Source organism: Oncorhynchus mykiss, unplaced genomic scaffold, assembly GCF_013265735.2.
Source record: "Oncorhynchus mykiss isolate Arlee unplaced genomic scaffold, USDA_OmykA_1.1 un_scaffold_272, whole genome shotgun sequence".
Lineage (NCBI taxonomy): Eukaryota > Metazoa > Chordata > Actinopteri > Salmoniformes > Salmonidae > Oncorhynchus > Oncorhynchus mykiss.
In genome coordinates, this window is record NW_023493726.1 from 122,501 (window position 1) to 140,022 (window position 17,522).

The 17,522-nt window shown below is 40.7% G+C and overlaps 2 protein-coding genes across 2 annotated transcripts in view; one reads left to right on the plus strand and one right to left on the minus strand.

The window, feature by feature from the left end:
• LOC118948948 (GRB2-related adapter protein-like) overlaps positions 1 to 15,184 on the plus strand; it is a 17,525-nt gene extending 2,341 nt beyond the window's left edge. Inside the window, exons 3-5 of the mRNA XM_036973594.1 lie at positions 7,117 to 7,236; positions 14,350 to 14,655; positions 15,133 to 15,184. Coding sequence (XP_036829489.1) covers positions 7,117 to 7,236; positions 14,350 to 14,655; positions 15,133 to 15,184 — 478 coding nt within the window. The remainder of the gene's footprint in view (positions 1 to 7,116; positions 7,237 to 14,349; positions 14,656 to 15,132) is intronic.
• A 321-nt stretch (positions 15,185 to 15,505) lies between these two features.
• Positions 15,506 to 17,522, minus strand: part of LOC118948947 (sodium/glucose cotransporter 5-like) — an 88,820-nt gene continuing 86,803 nt past the window's right edge. The window contains exons 15-16 of the mRNA XM_036973593.1: positions 17,043 to 17,148; positions 15,506 to 16,510 (exon numbers count right to left, since the gene is read on the minus strand). Coding sequence (XP_036829488.1) covers positions 16,317 to 16,510; positions 17,043 to 17,148 — 300 coding nt within the window. The 3' untranslated portion in view covers positions 15,506 to 16,316. The remainder of the gene's footprint in view (positions 16,511 to 17,042; positions 17,149 to 17,522) is intronic.

Sequence of the window (17,522 nt, forward strand, 5' to 3'; positions counted from 1 at the left end):
ACCTACTATACCTACTATACCTAACCCTTATATACCTACTATACCTAACCCTTATATACCTACTATATCTACTATACCTAACCCAAATATACCTACTATACCTACTATACCCTAACCCTTATATACCTACTATAACTACTATATCTAACCCTTATATACCTACTATATCTAACCCTTATATACCTACTATACCCTAACCCTTATATACCTACTATAACTACTATATCTAACCCTTATATACCTACTATATCTACTATACCTAACCCTTATATACCTACTATATCTAACCCTTATATACCTACTATACCTACTATACCTAACCCGAATATACCTACTATACCTACTATACCTAACCCTTATATACCTACTATACCTAACCCTTATATACCTACTATATCTACTATACCTAACCCTTATATACCTACTATGCCTTACCCTTATATACCTACTATACCTAACCCTTATATACCTAATATACCTACTATACCTAACCCTTATATACCTAATATACCTACTATACCTAACCCTTATATACCTACTATACCTACTATACCTAACCATTATAGACCTACTATACCTAACCCTTATATACCTACTATATCTAGTATACCTAACCCTTATATACCTACTATACCTTACCCTTATATACCTACTATACCTAACCCTTATATACCTAATATACCTACTATACCTAACCCTTATATACCTAATATACCTACTATACCTAACCCTTATATACCTACTATACCTACTATACCTAACCCTTATAGACCTACTATACCTACTATACCTAACCCTTATATACCTACTATATCTAGTATACCTAACCCTTATATACCTACTATACCTTACCCTTATATACCTACTATACCTAACCCTTATATACCTACTATACCTACTATATCTAACCCTTATATACCTACTATACCTACTATACCTAACCCTTATATACCTACTATACCCTAACCCTTATATACCTACTATACCTACTATACCCTAACCCTTATATACCTACTATATCTAACCCTTATATACCTACTATACCTACTATACCTAACCCATATATACCTACTATACCTACTATACCTAACCCTTATATACCTACTATACCCTAACCCTTATATACCTACTATACCTACTATATCTAACCCTTATATACCTACTATACCTACTATATCTAACCCTTATATACCTACTATACCTACTATATCTAACCCTTATATACCTACTATACCTACTATATCTAACCCTTATATACCTACTATATCTACTATATCTAACCCTTATATACCTACTATACCTACTATACCCTAACCCTTATATACCTACTATACCTACTATACCCTAACCCTTATATACCTACTATATCTACTATATCTAACCCTTATATATCTACTATATCTAACCCGAATATACCTACTATACCTACTATACCTAACCCTTACATACCTACTATACCTAACCCTTATATACCTACTATACCTAACCCTTATATACCTACTATATCTAACCCTTATATACCTACTATACCTAACCCTTATATACCTACTATATCTACTATACATAACCCTTATATACCTCCTATACCTACTATACCTGACCCTTATATATCTACTATATCTACTATATCTAACCCGAATATACCTACTATACCTACTATACCTAACCCTTATATACCTACTATACCTAACCCTTATATACCTACTATATCTACTATACCTAACCCAAATATACCTACTATACCTACTATACCCTAACCCTTATATACCTACTATAACTACTATATCTAACCCTTATATACCTACTATATCTAACCCTTATATACCTACTATACCCTAACCCTTATATACCTACTATAACTACTATATCTAACCCTTATATACCTACTATATCTACTATACCTAACCCTTATATACCTACTATATCTAACCCTTATATACCTACTATACCTACTATACCTAACCCGAATATACCTACTATACCTACTATACCTAACCCTTATATACCTACTATACCTAACCCTTATATACCTACTATATCTACTATACCTAACCCTTATATACCTACTATGCCTTACCCTTATATACCTACTATACCTAACCCTTATATACCTAATATACCTACTATACCTAACCCTTATATACCTAATATACCTACTATACCTAACCCTTATATACCTACTATACCTACTATACCTAACCATTATAGACCTACTATACCTAACCCTTATATACCTACTATATCTAGTATACCTAACCCTTATATACCTACTATACCTTACCCTTATATACCTACTATACCTAACCCTTATATACCTAATATACCTACTATACCTAACCCTTATATACCTAATATACCTACTATACCTAACCCTTATATACCTACTATACCTACTATACCTAACCCTTATAGACCTACTATACCTACTATACCTAACCCTTATATACCTACTATATCTAGTATACCTAACCCTTATATACCTACTATACCTTACCCTTATATACCTACTATACCTAACCCTTATATACCTACTATACCTACTATATCTAACCCTTATATACCTACTATACCTACTATACCTAACCCTTATATACCTACTATACCCTAACCCTTATATACCTACTATACCTACTATACCCTAACCCTTATATACCTACTATATCTAACCCTTATATACCTACTATACCTACTATACCTAACCCATATATACCTACTATACCTACTATACCTAACCCTTATATACCTACTATACCCTAACCCTTATATACCTACTATACCTACTATATCTAACCCTTATATACCTACTATACCTACTATATCTAACCCTTATATACCTACTATACCTACTATATCTAACCCTTATATACCTACTATACCTACTATATCTAACCCTTATATACCTACTATATCTACTATATCTAACCCTTATATACCTACTATACCTACTATACCCTAACCCTTATATACCTACTATACCTACTATACCCTAACCCTTATATACCTACTATATCTACTATATCTAACCCTTATATATCTACTATATCTAACCCTTATATACCTACTATACCTACTATACCTAACCCTTATATACCTACTATACCTTACCCTTATATACCTACTATACCTAACCCTTATATACCTACTATACCTAACCCTTATATACCTACTATACCTACTATATCTAACCCTTATATATCTACTATATCTACTGTACCTAACCCTTATATACCTACTATACCTAACCCTTATATACCTACTATATCTACTATATCTAACCCTTATATACCTACTATATCTACTATACCTAACCCTTATATACCTACTATATCTATTATACCTAACCCTTATATACCTACTATACCTACTATATCTAACCCTTATATACCTACTATATCTACTATACCTAACCCTTATATACCTACTATATCTACTATACCTAACCCTTATATACCTACTATACCTACTATACCTAACCATTATATACCTACTATATCTAACCCTTATATACCTACTATACCTAACCCTTATATACCTACTATATCTAACCCTTATATACCTACTATATCTACTATATCTAACCCTTATATACCTACTATATCTACTATATCTAACCCTTATATACCTACTATACCTAACCCTTATATACACAATATATACATACTATAACTAACCCTTATATAGCTACTATATCTAACCCTTATATACCTACTATACCTAACCCTTATATACCTACTATACCTACTATACCTAACCATTATATACCTACTATGCCTACTATATCTAACCCTTATATACCTACTATACCTACTATATCTACTATACCTAACCCTTATATACATACTATACCTAACCCTTATATACGTACTATACCTACTGTACCTAACCCTTATATACCTACTATATACTTACTATACCTAACCCTTATATACCTACTATACCTACTATACCTAACCATTATATACCTACTATATCTAACCCTTATATACCTACTATACCTACTATACCTAACCATTATATACCTACTATATCTAACCCTTATATACCTACTATACCTACTATACCTAACCCTTACATACCTACTATATCTACTATATCTACTATATCTAACCCTTATATACCTACTATACCTACTATACCTAACCATTATATACCTACTATATCTAACCCTTATATACCTACTATACCTACTATATCTAACCCTTATATACCTACTATACCTACTATATCTACTATACCTAACCCTTATATACCTACTATATCTACTATACCTAACCATTATATACCTACTATATCTACTATATCTAACCCTTATATACCTACTATATCTACTATACCTAACCCTTACATACCTACTATATCTACTATATCTAACCCTTATATACCTACTATATCTACTATATCTAACCCTTATATACCTACTATACCTACTATACCTACTATACCTCACCCTTATATACCTACTATATCTAACCTTTATATACCTACTATACCTACTATATCTACTATATCTAACCTTTATATACCTACTATACCTACTATACCTAACCCTTGTATACCTACTATATATACTATACCTAACCCTTATATACCTACTATACCTACTATACCTAACCCTTACATACCTACTATATCTAACCCTTATATACCTACTATATATACTATACCTAACCCTTATATACCTACTATATCTAACCCTTATATACCTACTATACCTACTATATCTAACCCTTATATACCTACTATATCTACTATATCTAACCCTTATATACCTACTATACCTACTATACCCTAACCCTTATATACCTACTATATCTACTATATCTAACCCTTATATATCTACTATATCTAACCCTTATATACCTACTATACCTACTATACCTAACCCTTATATACCTACTATACCTTACCCTTATATACCTACTATACCTAACCCTTATATACCTACTATATCTACTATATCTAACCCTTATATACCTACTATATCTACTATACCTAACCCTTATATACCTACTATATCTATTATACCTAACCCTTATATACCTACTATACCTACTATATCTAACCCTTATATACCTACTATATCTACTATACCTAACCCTTATATACCTACTATATCTACTATACCTAACCCTTATATACCTACTATACCTACTATACCTAACCATTATATACCTACTATATCTAACCCTTATATACCTACTATACCTAACCCTTATATACCTACTATATCTAACCCTTATATACCTACTATATCTACTATATCTAACCCTTATATACCTACTATATCTACTATATCTAACCCTTATATACCAACTATACCTAACCCTTATATACACAATATATACATACTATAACTAACCCTTATATAGCTACTATATCTAACCCTTATATACCTACTATACCTAACCCTTATATACCTACTATACCTACTATACCTAACCATTATATACCTACTATGCCTACTATATCTAACCCTTATATACCTACTATACCTACTATATCTACAATACCTAACCCTTATATACATACTATACCTAACCCTTATATACGTACTATACCTACTGTACCTAACCCTTATATACCTACTATATACTTACTATACCTAACCCTTATATACCTACTATACCTACTATACCTAACCATTATATACCTACTATATCTAACCCTTATATACCTACTATACCTACTATACCTAACCATTATATACCTACTATATCTAACCCTTATATACCTACTATACCTACTATACCTAACCCTTACATACCTACTATATCTACTATATCTAACCCTTATATACCTACTATATCTACTATATCTAACCCTTATATACCTACTATACCTACTATACCTAACCATTATATACCTACTATAACTAACCCTTATATACCTACTATACCTACTATATCTAACCCTTATATACCTACTATACCTACTATATCTACTATACCTAACCCTTATATACCTACTATATCTACTATACCTAACCATTATATACCTACTATATCTACTATATCTAACCCTTATATACCTACTATATCTACTATACCTAACCCTTACATACCTACTATATCTACTATATCTAACCCTTACATACCTACTATATCTACTATATCTAACCCTTATATACCTACTATACCTACTATACCTACTATACCTCACCCTTATATACCTACTATATCTAACCTTTATATACCTACTATACCTACTATACCTAACCCTTGTATACCTACTATATATACTATACCTAACCCTTAAATCCCTACTATACCTACTATATCTAACCCTTATATACCTACTATACCTACTATATCTACTATACCTAACCCTTGTATACCTACTATATATACTATACCTAACCCTTAAATCCCTACTATACCTACTATATCTAACCCTTATATACCTACTATACCTACTATATCTACTATACCTAACCCTTATATACATACTATACCTAACCCTTATATACCTACTATATCTACTATACCTAACCCTTATATACATACTATACCTAACCCTTATATATCTACTATATCTACTATATCTAACCCTTATATACCTACTATACCTAACCCTTATATACCTACTATACCTAACCCTTATATACCTACTATATCTACTATATCTAACCCTTATATACCTACTATATCTACTATATCTAAAATACCTAACCCTTATATACCTACTATATCTACTATATCTACTATATCTAACCCTTATATACCTACTACATCTACTATATCTACTATACCTAACCCTTATATACCTACTATATCTACTATATCTAACCCTTATATACCTACTATACCTACTATATCTACTATACCTCACCCTTATATACCTACTATATCTAACCATTATATACCTACTATATCTAACCCTTATATACCTACTATACCACTATATCTACTATACCTAACCCTTATATACCTACTATACCTAACCCTTATATACCTGCTATACCTGTTTGTGTATATTTGTGTGTAGGAGGTTTGTCTACTATACCTAACCCTTATATACCTGCTATACCTGTTTGTGTATATTTGTGTGTAGGGGGTGTGTCTACTATACCTAACCCTTATATACCTACTATACCTGTTTGTGTATGTTTGTGTGTAGGTGGTTTGCGGGACGTGTGTCCAGGCAGCAGGCTGAGCAACGGTTGCGTTGGGAGGAGAGAGGAGTGTTCCTGGTTAGAGAGTCAGAGAGTTCACCAGGAGAGTTCTCTGTTTCTGTCAGGTAACCACACACACACACACACACACACACACACACACACACACACACACACACACACACACACACACACACACACACACACACACACACACCACAGGCACACACACACACACACACAGACACACAGACACACACACACACACACACACACACATACACACCACAGGCACACACACACAAACACACCACAGGCACACACACACATACACACACACACACACACCACAGGCACACACACACACACACACACACACACACACACACACACACACACACACACACCACAGGCACACACACACACACACACAGACACACAGACACACACACACACACAGACACACACACAGACACACAACCACAGGCACACACACACACACACACAGACACACAACCACAGGCACACACACACACACACACACACACACCCCCACACACACACACACATACACACACACACACACACACAGACACACAGAAACACACACAGACACACAACCACAGGCACACACACACAGACACACAACCACAGGCACACACACACACACACACACAGACACACACACACACACATTAACACACACAACCCCCCCCCCCCCCCCCCCCCCACACACACACACACACACGCAAACCACACACACACACCTCTGTTGTATAATGAAGAGACTGAACCAGATGGTAATACAGAATGTACAAATAAAATAAAATAAAATAAATTGTCAAATGTCACATTGTCACATTAGCATAACATGAAATAGGAAGCAGTAACACAGTAAAATAACAATAACGAAGCTACAGCCACAGGAGTACCAGGTAGTAATGAGACTATATACAGGAGTACCAGGTAGTAATGAGACTATATACAGGAGTACCAGGTAGTAATGAGGCTATATACAGGAGTACCAGGTAGTAATGAGACTATATACAGGAGTACCAGGTAGTAATGAGACTATATACAGGAGTACCAGGTAGTAATGAGACTATATACAGGAGTACCAGGTAGTAATGAGGCTATATACAGGAGTACCAGGTAGTAATGAGGCTATATACAGGAGTACCAGGTAGTAATGAGGCTATATACAGGAGTACCAGGTAGTAATGAGGCTATATACAGGAGTACCAGATAGTAATGAGGCTATATACAGGGGTACCAGGTAGTAATGAGACTATATACAGGAGTACCAGGTAGTAATGAGACTATATACAGGAGTACCAGGTAGTAATGAGACTATATACAGGAGTACCAGGTAGACAAGAGGCTATATACAGGAGTACCAGGTAGTAATGAGACTATATACAGGAGTACCAGGTAGTAATGAGGCTATATACAGGAGTACCAGGTAGTACTGAGACTATATACAGGAGTACCAGGTAGTAATGCGACTATATACAGGGAGTACCAGGTAGTAATGAGACTATATACAGGAGTATCAGGTAGTAATGAGACTATATACAGGAGTACGAAGTAGTAATGAGGCTATATACAGGAGTACCAGGTAGTAATGAGGCTATATACAGGAGTACGAAGTAGTAATGAGGCTATATACAGGAGTACCAGGTAGTAATGAGACTATATACAGGAGTATTAGGTAGTAATAAGACTATATACAGGAGTATCAGGTAGTAATGAGACTATATACAGGAGTACGAAGTAGTAATGAGGCTATATACAGGAGTACCAGGTAGTAATGAGACTATATACAGGAGTACCAGGTAGTAATGAGGCTATATACAGGAGTACCAGGTAGTAATGAGACTATATACAGGAGTACCAGGTAGTAATGCGACTATATACAGGGAGTACCAGGTAGTAATGAGACTATATACAGGAGTATCAGGTAGTAATGAGACTATATACAGGAGTACGAAGTAGTAATGAGGCTATATACAGGAGTACCAGGTAGTAATGAGGCTATATACAGGAGTACGAAGTAGTAATGAGGCTATATACAGGAGTACCAGGTAGTAATGAGACTATATACAGGAGTATTAGGTAGTAATATGACTATATACAGGAGTATCAGGTAGTAATGAGACTATATACAGGAGTACGAAGTAGTAATGAGGCTATATACAGGAGTACCATTACCAAATCCATGTGTTGGGGTACCAGGTAGTTGAGGTGATTGAGGTAATATGTACATGTAGGTAGGGGTGAAGGGACATCAGGATAGATAATACACAGAGATACTAGGTAGTTGAGGTAATATGTACATGTAGGTAGGGGTGAAGGGACATCAGGATAGATAATACACAGATATACTAGGTAGTTGAGGTAATATGTACATGTAGGTAGGGGTAAAGGGACTAGACAGGATAGATAATACACAGATATACTAGGTAGTTGAGGTAATATGTACATGTAGGTAGGGGTAAAGGGACTAGACAGGATAGATAATACACAGATATACTAGGTAGTTGAGGTAATATGTACATGTAGGTAGGGGTAAAGGGACTAGACAGGATAGATAATACACAGATATACTAGGTAGTTGAGGTAATATGTACATGTAGGTAGGGGTAAAGGGACTAGACAGGATAGATAATACACAGATATACTAGGTAGTTGAGGTAATATGTACATGTAGGTAGGGGTAAAGGGACTAGACAGGATAGATAATACACAGATATACTAGGTAGTTGAGGTAATATGTACATGTAGGTAGGGGTGAAGGGACATCAGAGATACAGTTGAATTCGGAAGTTTAGAGTAGCAGCAGCGTATTTGAAAGGTGTGAAAGATTGTGTGTGTGTGTGTGTGTGTGTGTGTGTGTGTGTGGGTGTGTGTGTGTGTGTGTGTGTGTGTGTGTGTGTGTGTGTGTGTGTGGGTGTGTGTGTGTGTGTGTGTCAGGGTCAGTGAAGGAAAGTCTGTGATCTATTTAAACATTCTTTGGGCCTCAGAAGCTAAAAATATCTCCTCTATTATACTCCTTATCACATGTCCTACCACACACACACACACACACACACACACACACACACACACACACACACACACACACACACACACACACACACACACACACACACACACACACACACACACAGTAAAACAGAGAACAGGCGTATCTCCCGCGTTAGAACATCTGCTGCCCTCCCCTTACCTTACACCCCCCAACAAACTGGCTCTGCTGCTGCCCCCCCCCACCCCCTTACCTTACACCCCCCCCCCCAACAAACTGGCTCTACTGCTGCCCCCCCCAAACCTTACCCCCCCCCCCAACAAACTGGCTCTACTGCTGCCCTCCCCTTACCTTACACCCCCCAACAAACTGGCTCTGCTGCTGCCCCCCCCACCCCCTTACCTTACACCCCCCCCCAAAAAAACTGGCTCTGCTGCTGCCCTCCCCCCTTACCTTACCCCACCCCCCAACAAACTGGCTCTGCTGCTGCCCTCCCCCTTACCTTACACCCTCCAACAAACTGGCTCTGCTGCTGCCCCCCCCCCCCCCTTACCTTACACCCCCCAACAAACTGGCTCTGCTACTGCTTCCCCCCCTTACCTTACACCCCCCAACAAATTGGCTCTGCTGCTGCCCCCCCCCCCCCCCTTACCTTACACCCCCCAACAAACTGGTTCTACTGCTGCTCCCCCCCTTACCTTACACCCCCCAACAAACTGGCTCTGCTGCTGCCCCCTCCCCCCCTTTACCTTACACCCCCCAACAAACTGGCTCTACTGCTGCCCCCCCCCTTACCTTACACCCCCCAACAAACTGGCTCTGCTGCTGCCCTCCTCCCCTTACCTTACACCCCCCAACAAACTGGCTCTACTGTTTTCCCCCCCACCCCCCTTACCTTACACCCCCCAACAAACTGGCTCTGCTGCTTCCTCCCCCCCACCCCCCTTACCTTACACGCCCCAACAAACTGGCTCTGCTTTATGATACCTGTATTTTTAGATCTGGTCATGGGGGGGGTGGGGGGGGGGGGGGGGGCAGAGTGTCTATACTGCTGTTCTGATTGGTGGTAGTAATGGGGGGCAGAGTGTCTATACTGCTGTTCTGATTGGTGGTAGTAATGGGGGGGAAGAGTGTCTATACTGCTGTTCTGATTGGTGGTAGTAATGGGGGGGGGCAGAGTGTCTATACTGCTGTTCTGATTGGTGGTAGTTATGGGGGAGGGGCAGAGTGTCTATACTGCTGTTCTGATTGGTGGTAGTAATGGGGGGGCAGAGTGTCTATACTGCTGTTCTGATTGGTGGTAGTAATGGGGGGGGGGGCAGAGTGTCTATACTGCTGTTCTGATTGGTGGTAGTAATGGGGGGGGGGGCAGAGTGTCTATACTGCTGTTCTGATTGGTGGTAGTAATGGGGGGTGGCAGAGTGTCTATACTGCTGTTCTGATTGGTGGTAGTAATGGAGGGTACAGCTGTAGCTGTACCCTCCATAGGGAGTAAGATTTATACTGTAGCTGTACCCTCCACAGGGAGTAAGATTTATACTGTAGCTGTACCCTCCACAGGGAGTAAGATTTATACTGTAGCTGTACCCTCCACAGGGAGTGAGATTTATACTGTAGCTGTACCCTCCACAGGGAGTGAGATTTATACTGTAGCTGTACCCTCCACAGGGAGTGAGATTTATACTGTAGCTGTACCCTCCACAGGGAGTAAGATTTATACTGTAGCTGTACCCTCCACAGGGAGTGAGATTTATACTGTAGCTGTACCCTCCACAGGGAGTGAGATTTATACTGTAGCTGTACCCTCCACAGGGAGTGAGATTTATACTGTAGCTGTACCCTCCACAGGGAGTGGGATTTATACTGTAGCTGTACCCTCCACAGGGAGTGAGATTTATACTGTAGCTGTACCCTCCACAGGGAGTGAGATTTATACTGTAGCTGTACCCTCCACAGGGAGTGAGATTTATACTGTAGCTGTACCCTCCACAGGGAGTGAGATTTATACTGTAGCTGTACCCTCCACAGGGAGTGAGATTTATACTGTAGCTGTACCCTCCACAGGGAGTGAGATTTATACTGTAGCTGTACCCTCCACAGGGAGTAAGATTTATACTGTAGCTGTACCCTCCACAGGGAGTGAGATTTATACTGTAGCTGTACCCTCCACAGGGAGTGAGATTTATACTGTAGCTGTACCCTCCACAGGGAGTGAGATTTATACTGTAGCTGTACCCTCCACAGGGAGTGAGATTTATACTGTAGCTGTACCCTCCACAGGGAGTGAGATTTATACTGTAGCTGTACCCTCCACAGGGAGTAAGATTTATACTGTAGCTGTACCCTCCACAGGGAGTGGGATTTATACTGTAGCTGTACCCTCCACAGGGAGTGAGATTTATACTGTAGCTGTACCCTCCACAGGGAGTGAGATTTATACTGTAGCTGTACCCTCCACAGGGAGTGAGATTTATACTGTAGCTGTACCCTCCACAGGGAGTAAGTGGGATTTATACTGTAGCTGTACCCTCCACAAGGAGTGAGATTTATACTGTAGCTGTACCCTCCACAGGGAGTAAGATTTATACTGTAGCTGTACCCTCCACAGGGAGTGAGATTTATACTGTAGCTGTACCCTCCACAGGGAGTAAGTGGGATTTATACTGTAGCTGTACCCTCCACAGGGAGTTGGATTTATACTGTAGCTGTACCCTCCACAGGGAGTAAGATTTATACTGTAGCTGTACCCTCCACAGGGAGTAAGTGGGATTTATACTGTAGCTGTACCCTCCACAGGGAGTGAGATTTATACTGTAGCTGTACCCTCCACAGGGAGTGAGATTTATACTGTAGCTGTACCCTCCACAGGGAGTGGGATTTATACTGTAGCTGTACCCTCCACAGGGAGTGAGATTTATACTGTAGCTGTACCCTCCACAAGGAGTGAGATTTATACTGTAGCTGTACCCTCCACAGGGAGTGAGATTTATACTGTAGCTGTACCCTCCACAGGGAGTGAGATTTATACTGTAGCTGTACCCTCCACAGGGAGTGAGATTTATACTGTAGCTGTACCCTCCACAGGGAGTGAGATTTATACTGTAGCTGTACCCTCCACAGGGAGTGGGATTTATACTGTAGCTGTACCCTCCACAGGTAGTGAGATTTATACTGTAGCTGTACCCTCCACAGGGAGTGGGATTTATACTTTAGCTGTACCCTCCACAGGGAGTAAGATTTATACTGTAGCTGTACCCTCCACAGGGAGTGAGATTTATACTGTAGCTGTACCCTCCACAGGGAGTGGGATTTATACTGTAGCTGTACCCTCCACAGGGAGTGAGATTTATACTGTAGCTGTACCCTCCACAGGGAGTAAGATTTATACTGTAGCTGTACCCTCCACAGGGAGTGAGATTTATACTGTAGCTGTACCCTCCACAGGGAGTGAGATTTATACCATATCTGTACCCTCCACAGGGAGTAAGATTTATACTGTAGCTGTACCCTCCACAGGGAGTGAGATTTATACTGTAGCTGTACCCTCCACAGGGAGTAAGATTTATACTGTAGCTGTACCCTCCACAGGGAGTAAGATTTATACCATATCTGTACCCTCCACAGGGAGTGAGATTTATACTGTAGCTGTACCCTCCACAGGGAGTGAGATTTATACTGTAGCTGTACCCTCCACAGGGAGTGAGATTTATACTGTAGCTGTACCCTCCGCAGGGAGTGGGATTTATACTGTAGCTGTACCCTCCACAGGGAGTGAGATTTATACTGTAGCTGTACCCTCCGCAGGGAGTGAGATTTATACTGTAGCTGTACCCTCCACAGGGAGTAAATGAGATTCTGTGTATCTTATCGTAGTGGAAGTATGATTTCATTCATCATTTTCTGACATGTCAACCACTTCTGGAACTAACTAATTCTCTCTCTCTCTCTCTCTCTCTCTCTCTCTCTCTCTCTCTCTCTCTCTCTCTCTCTCTCTCTCTCTCTCTCTCTCTCTCTCTCTCTCTCTCTCTCTCTCTCTCTCTCTCTCTCTCTCTCTCTCTCTCTCTCTCTCTCTCTCTCTCTCTCTCTCTCTCTCTCTCTCTCTCTCTCTCTCTCTCTCTCTCTCTCTCTCTCTCTCTCTCCCTCCCTCCCTCCCTCCCTCCCTCCCTCCCTCCCTCCCCATCTCTGTCTGTCTCTCCCCCCTCTCTCTTTGTAGCTATGGCGACATGGTCGAGCACTTCCTGGTTCTCGAGGGGTTGGGTCAGTACTGTGTGTGGGAGGAGACTTTCTCGTCTCTCAACCGATTGGTTGACTTCTACAGATCACACAGCATCGCCCAGGAGAGACCTGTCTACCTGACCGACCCTCCTGACACACCTCTACACACACACACACCCTCACACACACCTCTACACACACACACACCTGCACACCCTCTCACACACACTGCCATGCATCTACCGGACCCTAACCCAAACCCCTACACACCCCTAACCCTAGCACACACAAACACCCCTAACCCGTATGTAGCTGAGCACCACACACACCCCACTCACCCTCGCACACACACCCCTAACCCTAACACACACACCACCCACTCCCCTAACACACACCACACACACCCCCCTACCCAACACCATCCAGCCCCAGCCAGCTACTCCAACAGAAGAGAACCAAGCAGGAACCTGAACTGGGGCTATTCTGCCCCTACATAACCACACACACACACACTAACACACACACACTAACACACACACACACACACACACACACACACACACACACACACACACACACACACACACACACACCACACACACACTGACACACACACACACACACACACACACACACATCACTACCGAGTTCCACACTGCCTCTGGAAGCAACAAGAACTGGTCGTCGGCAATTCCTGAAATGGGTTTCCATGAAAGCCGGCACACAAGGACATTCTAGATGACTCTTCCATCTTTGGAGCCCTTTCTTGTTGTCTATACAGAAGTGGCCTAATCCCCCAACATCAGTGGCCGACTAAAAGCTCTTGTGGCTGAACGGAAGCAAGTCCCCTCAGCAATGTTCCTACATCTAGTGGAAAGCCTTCCCAGAAGAGTGGAGGCTGTTATAGCAGCAATGTTCCTACATCTAGTGGAAAGCCTTCCCAGAAGAGTGGAGGCTGTTATAGCAGCAATGTTCCTACATCTAGTGGAAAGCCTTCCCAGAAGAGTGGAGGCTGTTATAGCAGCAATGTTCCAACATCTAGTGGAAAGCCTTCCCAGAAGAGTGGAGGCCGTTATAGCAGCAATGTTCCTACATCTAGTGGAAAGCCTTCCCAGAAGAGTGGAGGCCGTTATAGCAGCAAGGGCCAACTCCATATTAAAGCCCATGATTTTGGAATGAGATGTTTGACAAGCAGCATGCTATGGGTCTGTATGGGGTCAGGGGTCAGGGTGAGGTGTATTTCATGTAACAGTTAGTTATTGTAGTATTGATGCAACATTCTATGGGTCTGGTTGAAGTATATATCTGTATGGGGTCAGGGGTCAGGGGTCAGGGTGAGGTGTATTTCATGTAACAGTTAGTTATTGTAGTATTGATGCAACATGCTATGGGTCTGGTTGGGGTCAGGGGTCAGGGTGAGGTGTATTTCATGTAACAGTTAGTTATTGTAGTATTGATGCAACATGCTATGGGTCTGGTTGGGGTCAGGGGTCAGGGGTCAGGGTGAGGTGTATTTCATGTAACAGTTAGTTATTGTAGTATTGATACAACATGCTATGGGTCTGGTTGAGGTATGGGGTCAGGTGTATTTCATGCTACTCTACTGTGTGTGTGGTGAACCTATAGGAAATGTATCTCCCCTAGCCCCTAGACCCTGACCTCTAACCCCGGACCTCTGACCTCTAACCACTGATCTCTGATCTTGATGACAATAAAGTTTTTCCTCTGTAGATTACAAGACGTGGCCACGTGTTTATTCATGAATCTCATTTACACAAGGACACAATATTGACCAATCAGAGGTCCATATACAATACACTAAATAGGACCCTACCCACTGTGACATCACAGGTCCGTAACATTCTAGAACGATACATCTTCTAGAACCATAAGAACATTGATTTATGTAGAGATGGAAACACCCACAGGAAGTATCCTACTGGGACAGCAGTTAGAGGTCAGAGGTCAGGCGAAGTAAGCGTAGAGGAATATATTAACACAGATCAGCAGAATGGCATTGACGCAGCAGAAGCGAGACCAAAACACACTCTCTCTAACGCTGGGGATTCTGGGTAACGGAACCTCTTCTGCTGGCCCCTCCGCTGAGCTGCAGAGCCCCGCCCCGCGGCCGCAGACCGCCCTCCGCACCGGAGCAGAACCTTCACACACCACAGAATGTAAAGCAACATTACTGTGTCAGTCCATCTGTAGCAAAGGTTTTGATCTAGTCTTGTCTGCCTGTCTGTGTGTCTGCCTGTCTGTCTGTCTGTCTGTCTGTCTATCTGTCTCACCCTGGGCGTGGTGTCTGTCTGTCTATGTGTCAGTCTGCCTGTCTGTCTGTCTGTCTGTCTGTCTGTCTGTCTGTCTGTCTGTCTGTCTCACCCTGGGCGTGGTGTCTGTCTGTCTATGTGTCAGTCTGCCTGTCTGTCTGTCTGTCTGTCTGTCTGTCTGTCTGTCTGTCTGTCTGTCTGTCTGTCTGTCTGTCTGTCTCACCCTGGGCTTGGTGTCTGTCTGTCTGTCTATGTGTCTGTCTATGTGTCTGTCTGTCTGTCTGTCTGTCTGTCTGTCTGTCTGTCTGTCTGTCTGTCTGTCTGTCTGTCTCACCCTGGACCTGGTGTCTGTCTGTCTGTCTGTCTGTCTGTCTGTCTGTCTGTCTGTCTGTCTGTCTGTCTGTCTGTCTGTCTGTCTCACCGTGGACCTGGGGTCTCTGCTCTCGGTGGCTGATAGAGGAGACTTTCTGGAGTGGTATTTCTCCCTCTTCCTCCTGAGTCAAAGTCCACCACGTCAGGTTACGCACCTAAACAACAACAACAACAACTTCATGTAAAAGAACTGACACAACAACAAGTTAACACACTCATAGGTTAGTATTATTATCAACAACAACAACAAGTTAACACACTCATAGGTTAGTATTATTATCAACAACAAGTTAACACACTCATAGGTTAGTATTATTATTAACAACAACAACAAGTTAACACACTCATAGGTTAGTATTATTAACAACAAGTTAACACACTCATAGGTTAGTATTATTATCAACAACAAGTTAACACACTCATAGGTGAGTATTATTAACAACAACAACAAGTTATCACACTCATAGGTTAGTATTATTATTAACAACAACAACAAGTTAACACACTCATAGGTTAGTGTTATTATTAA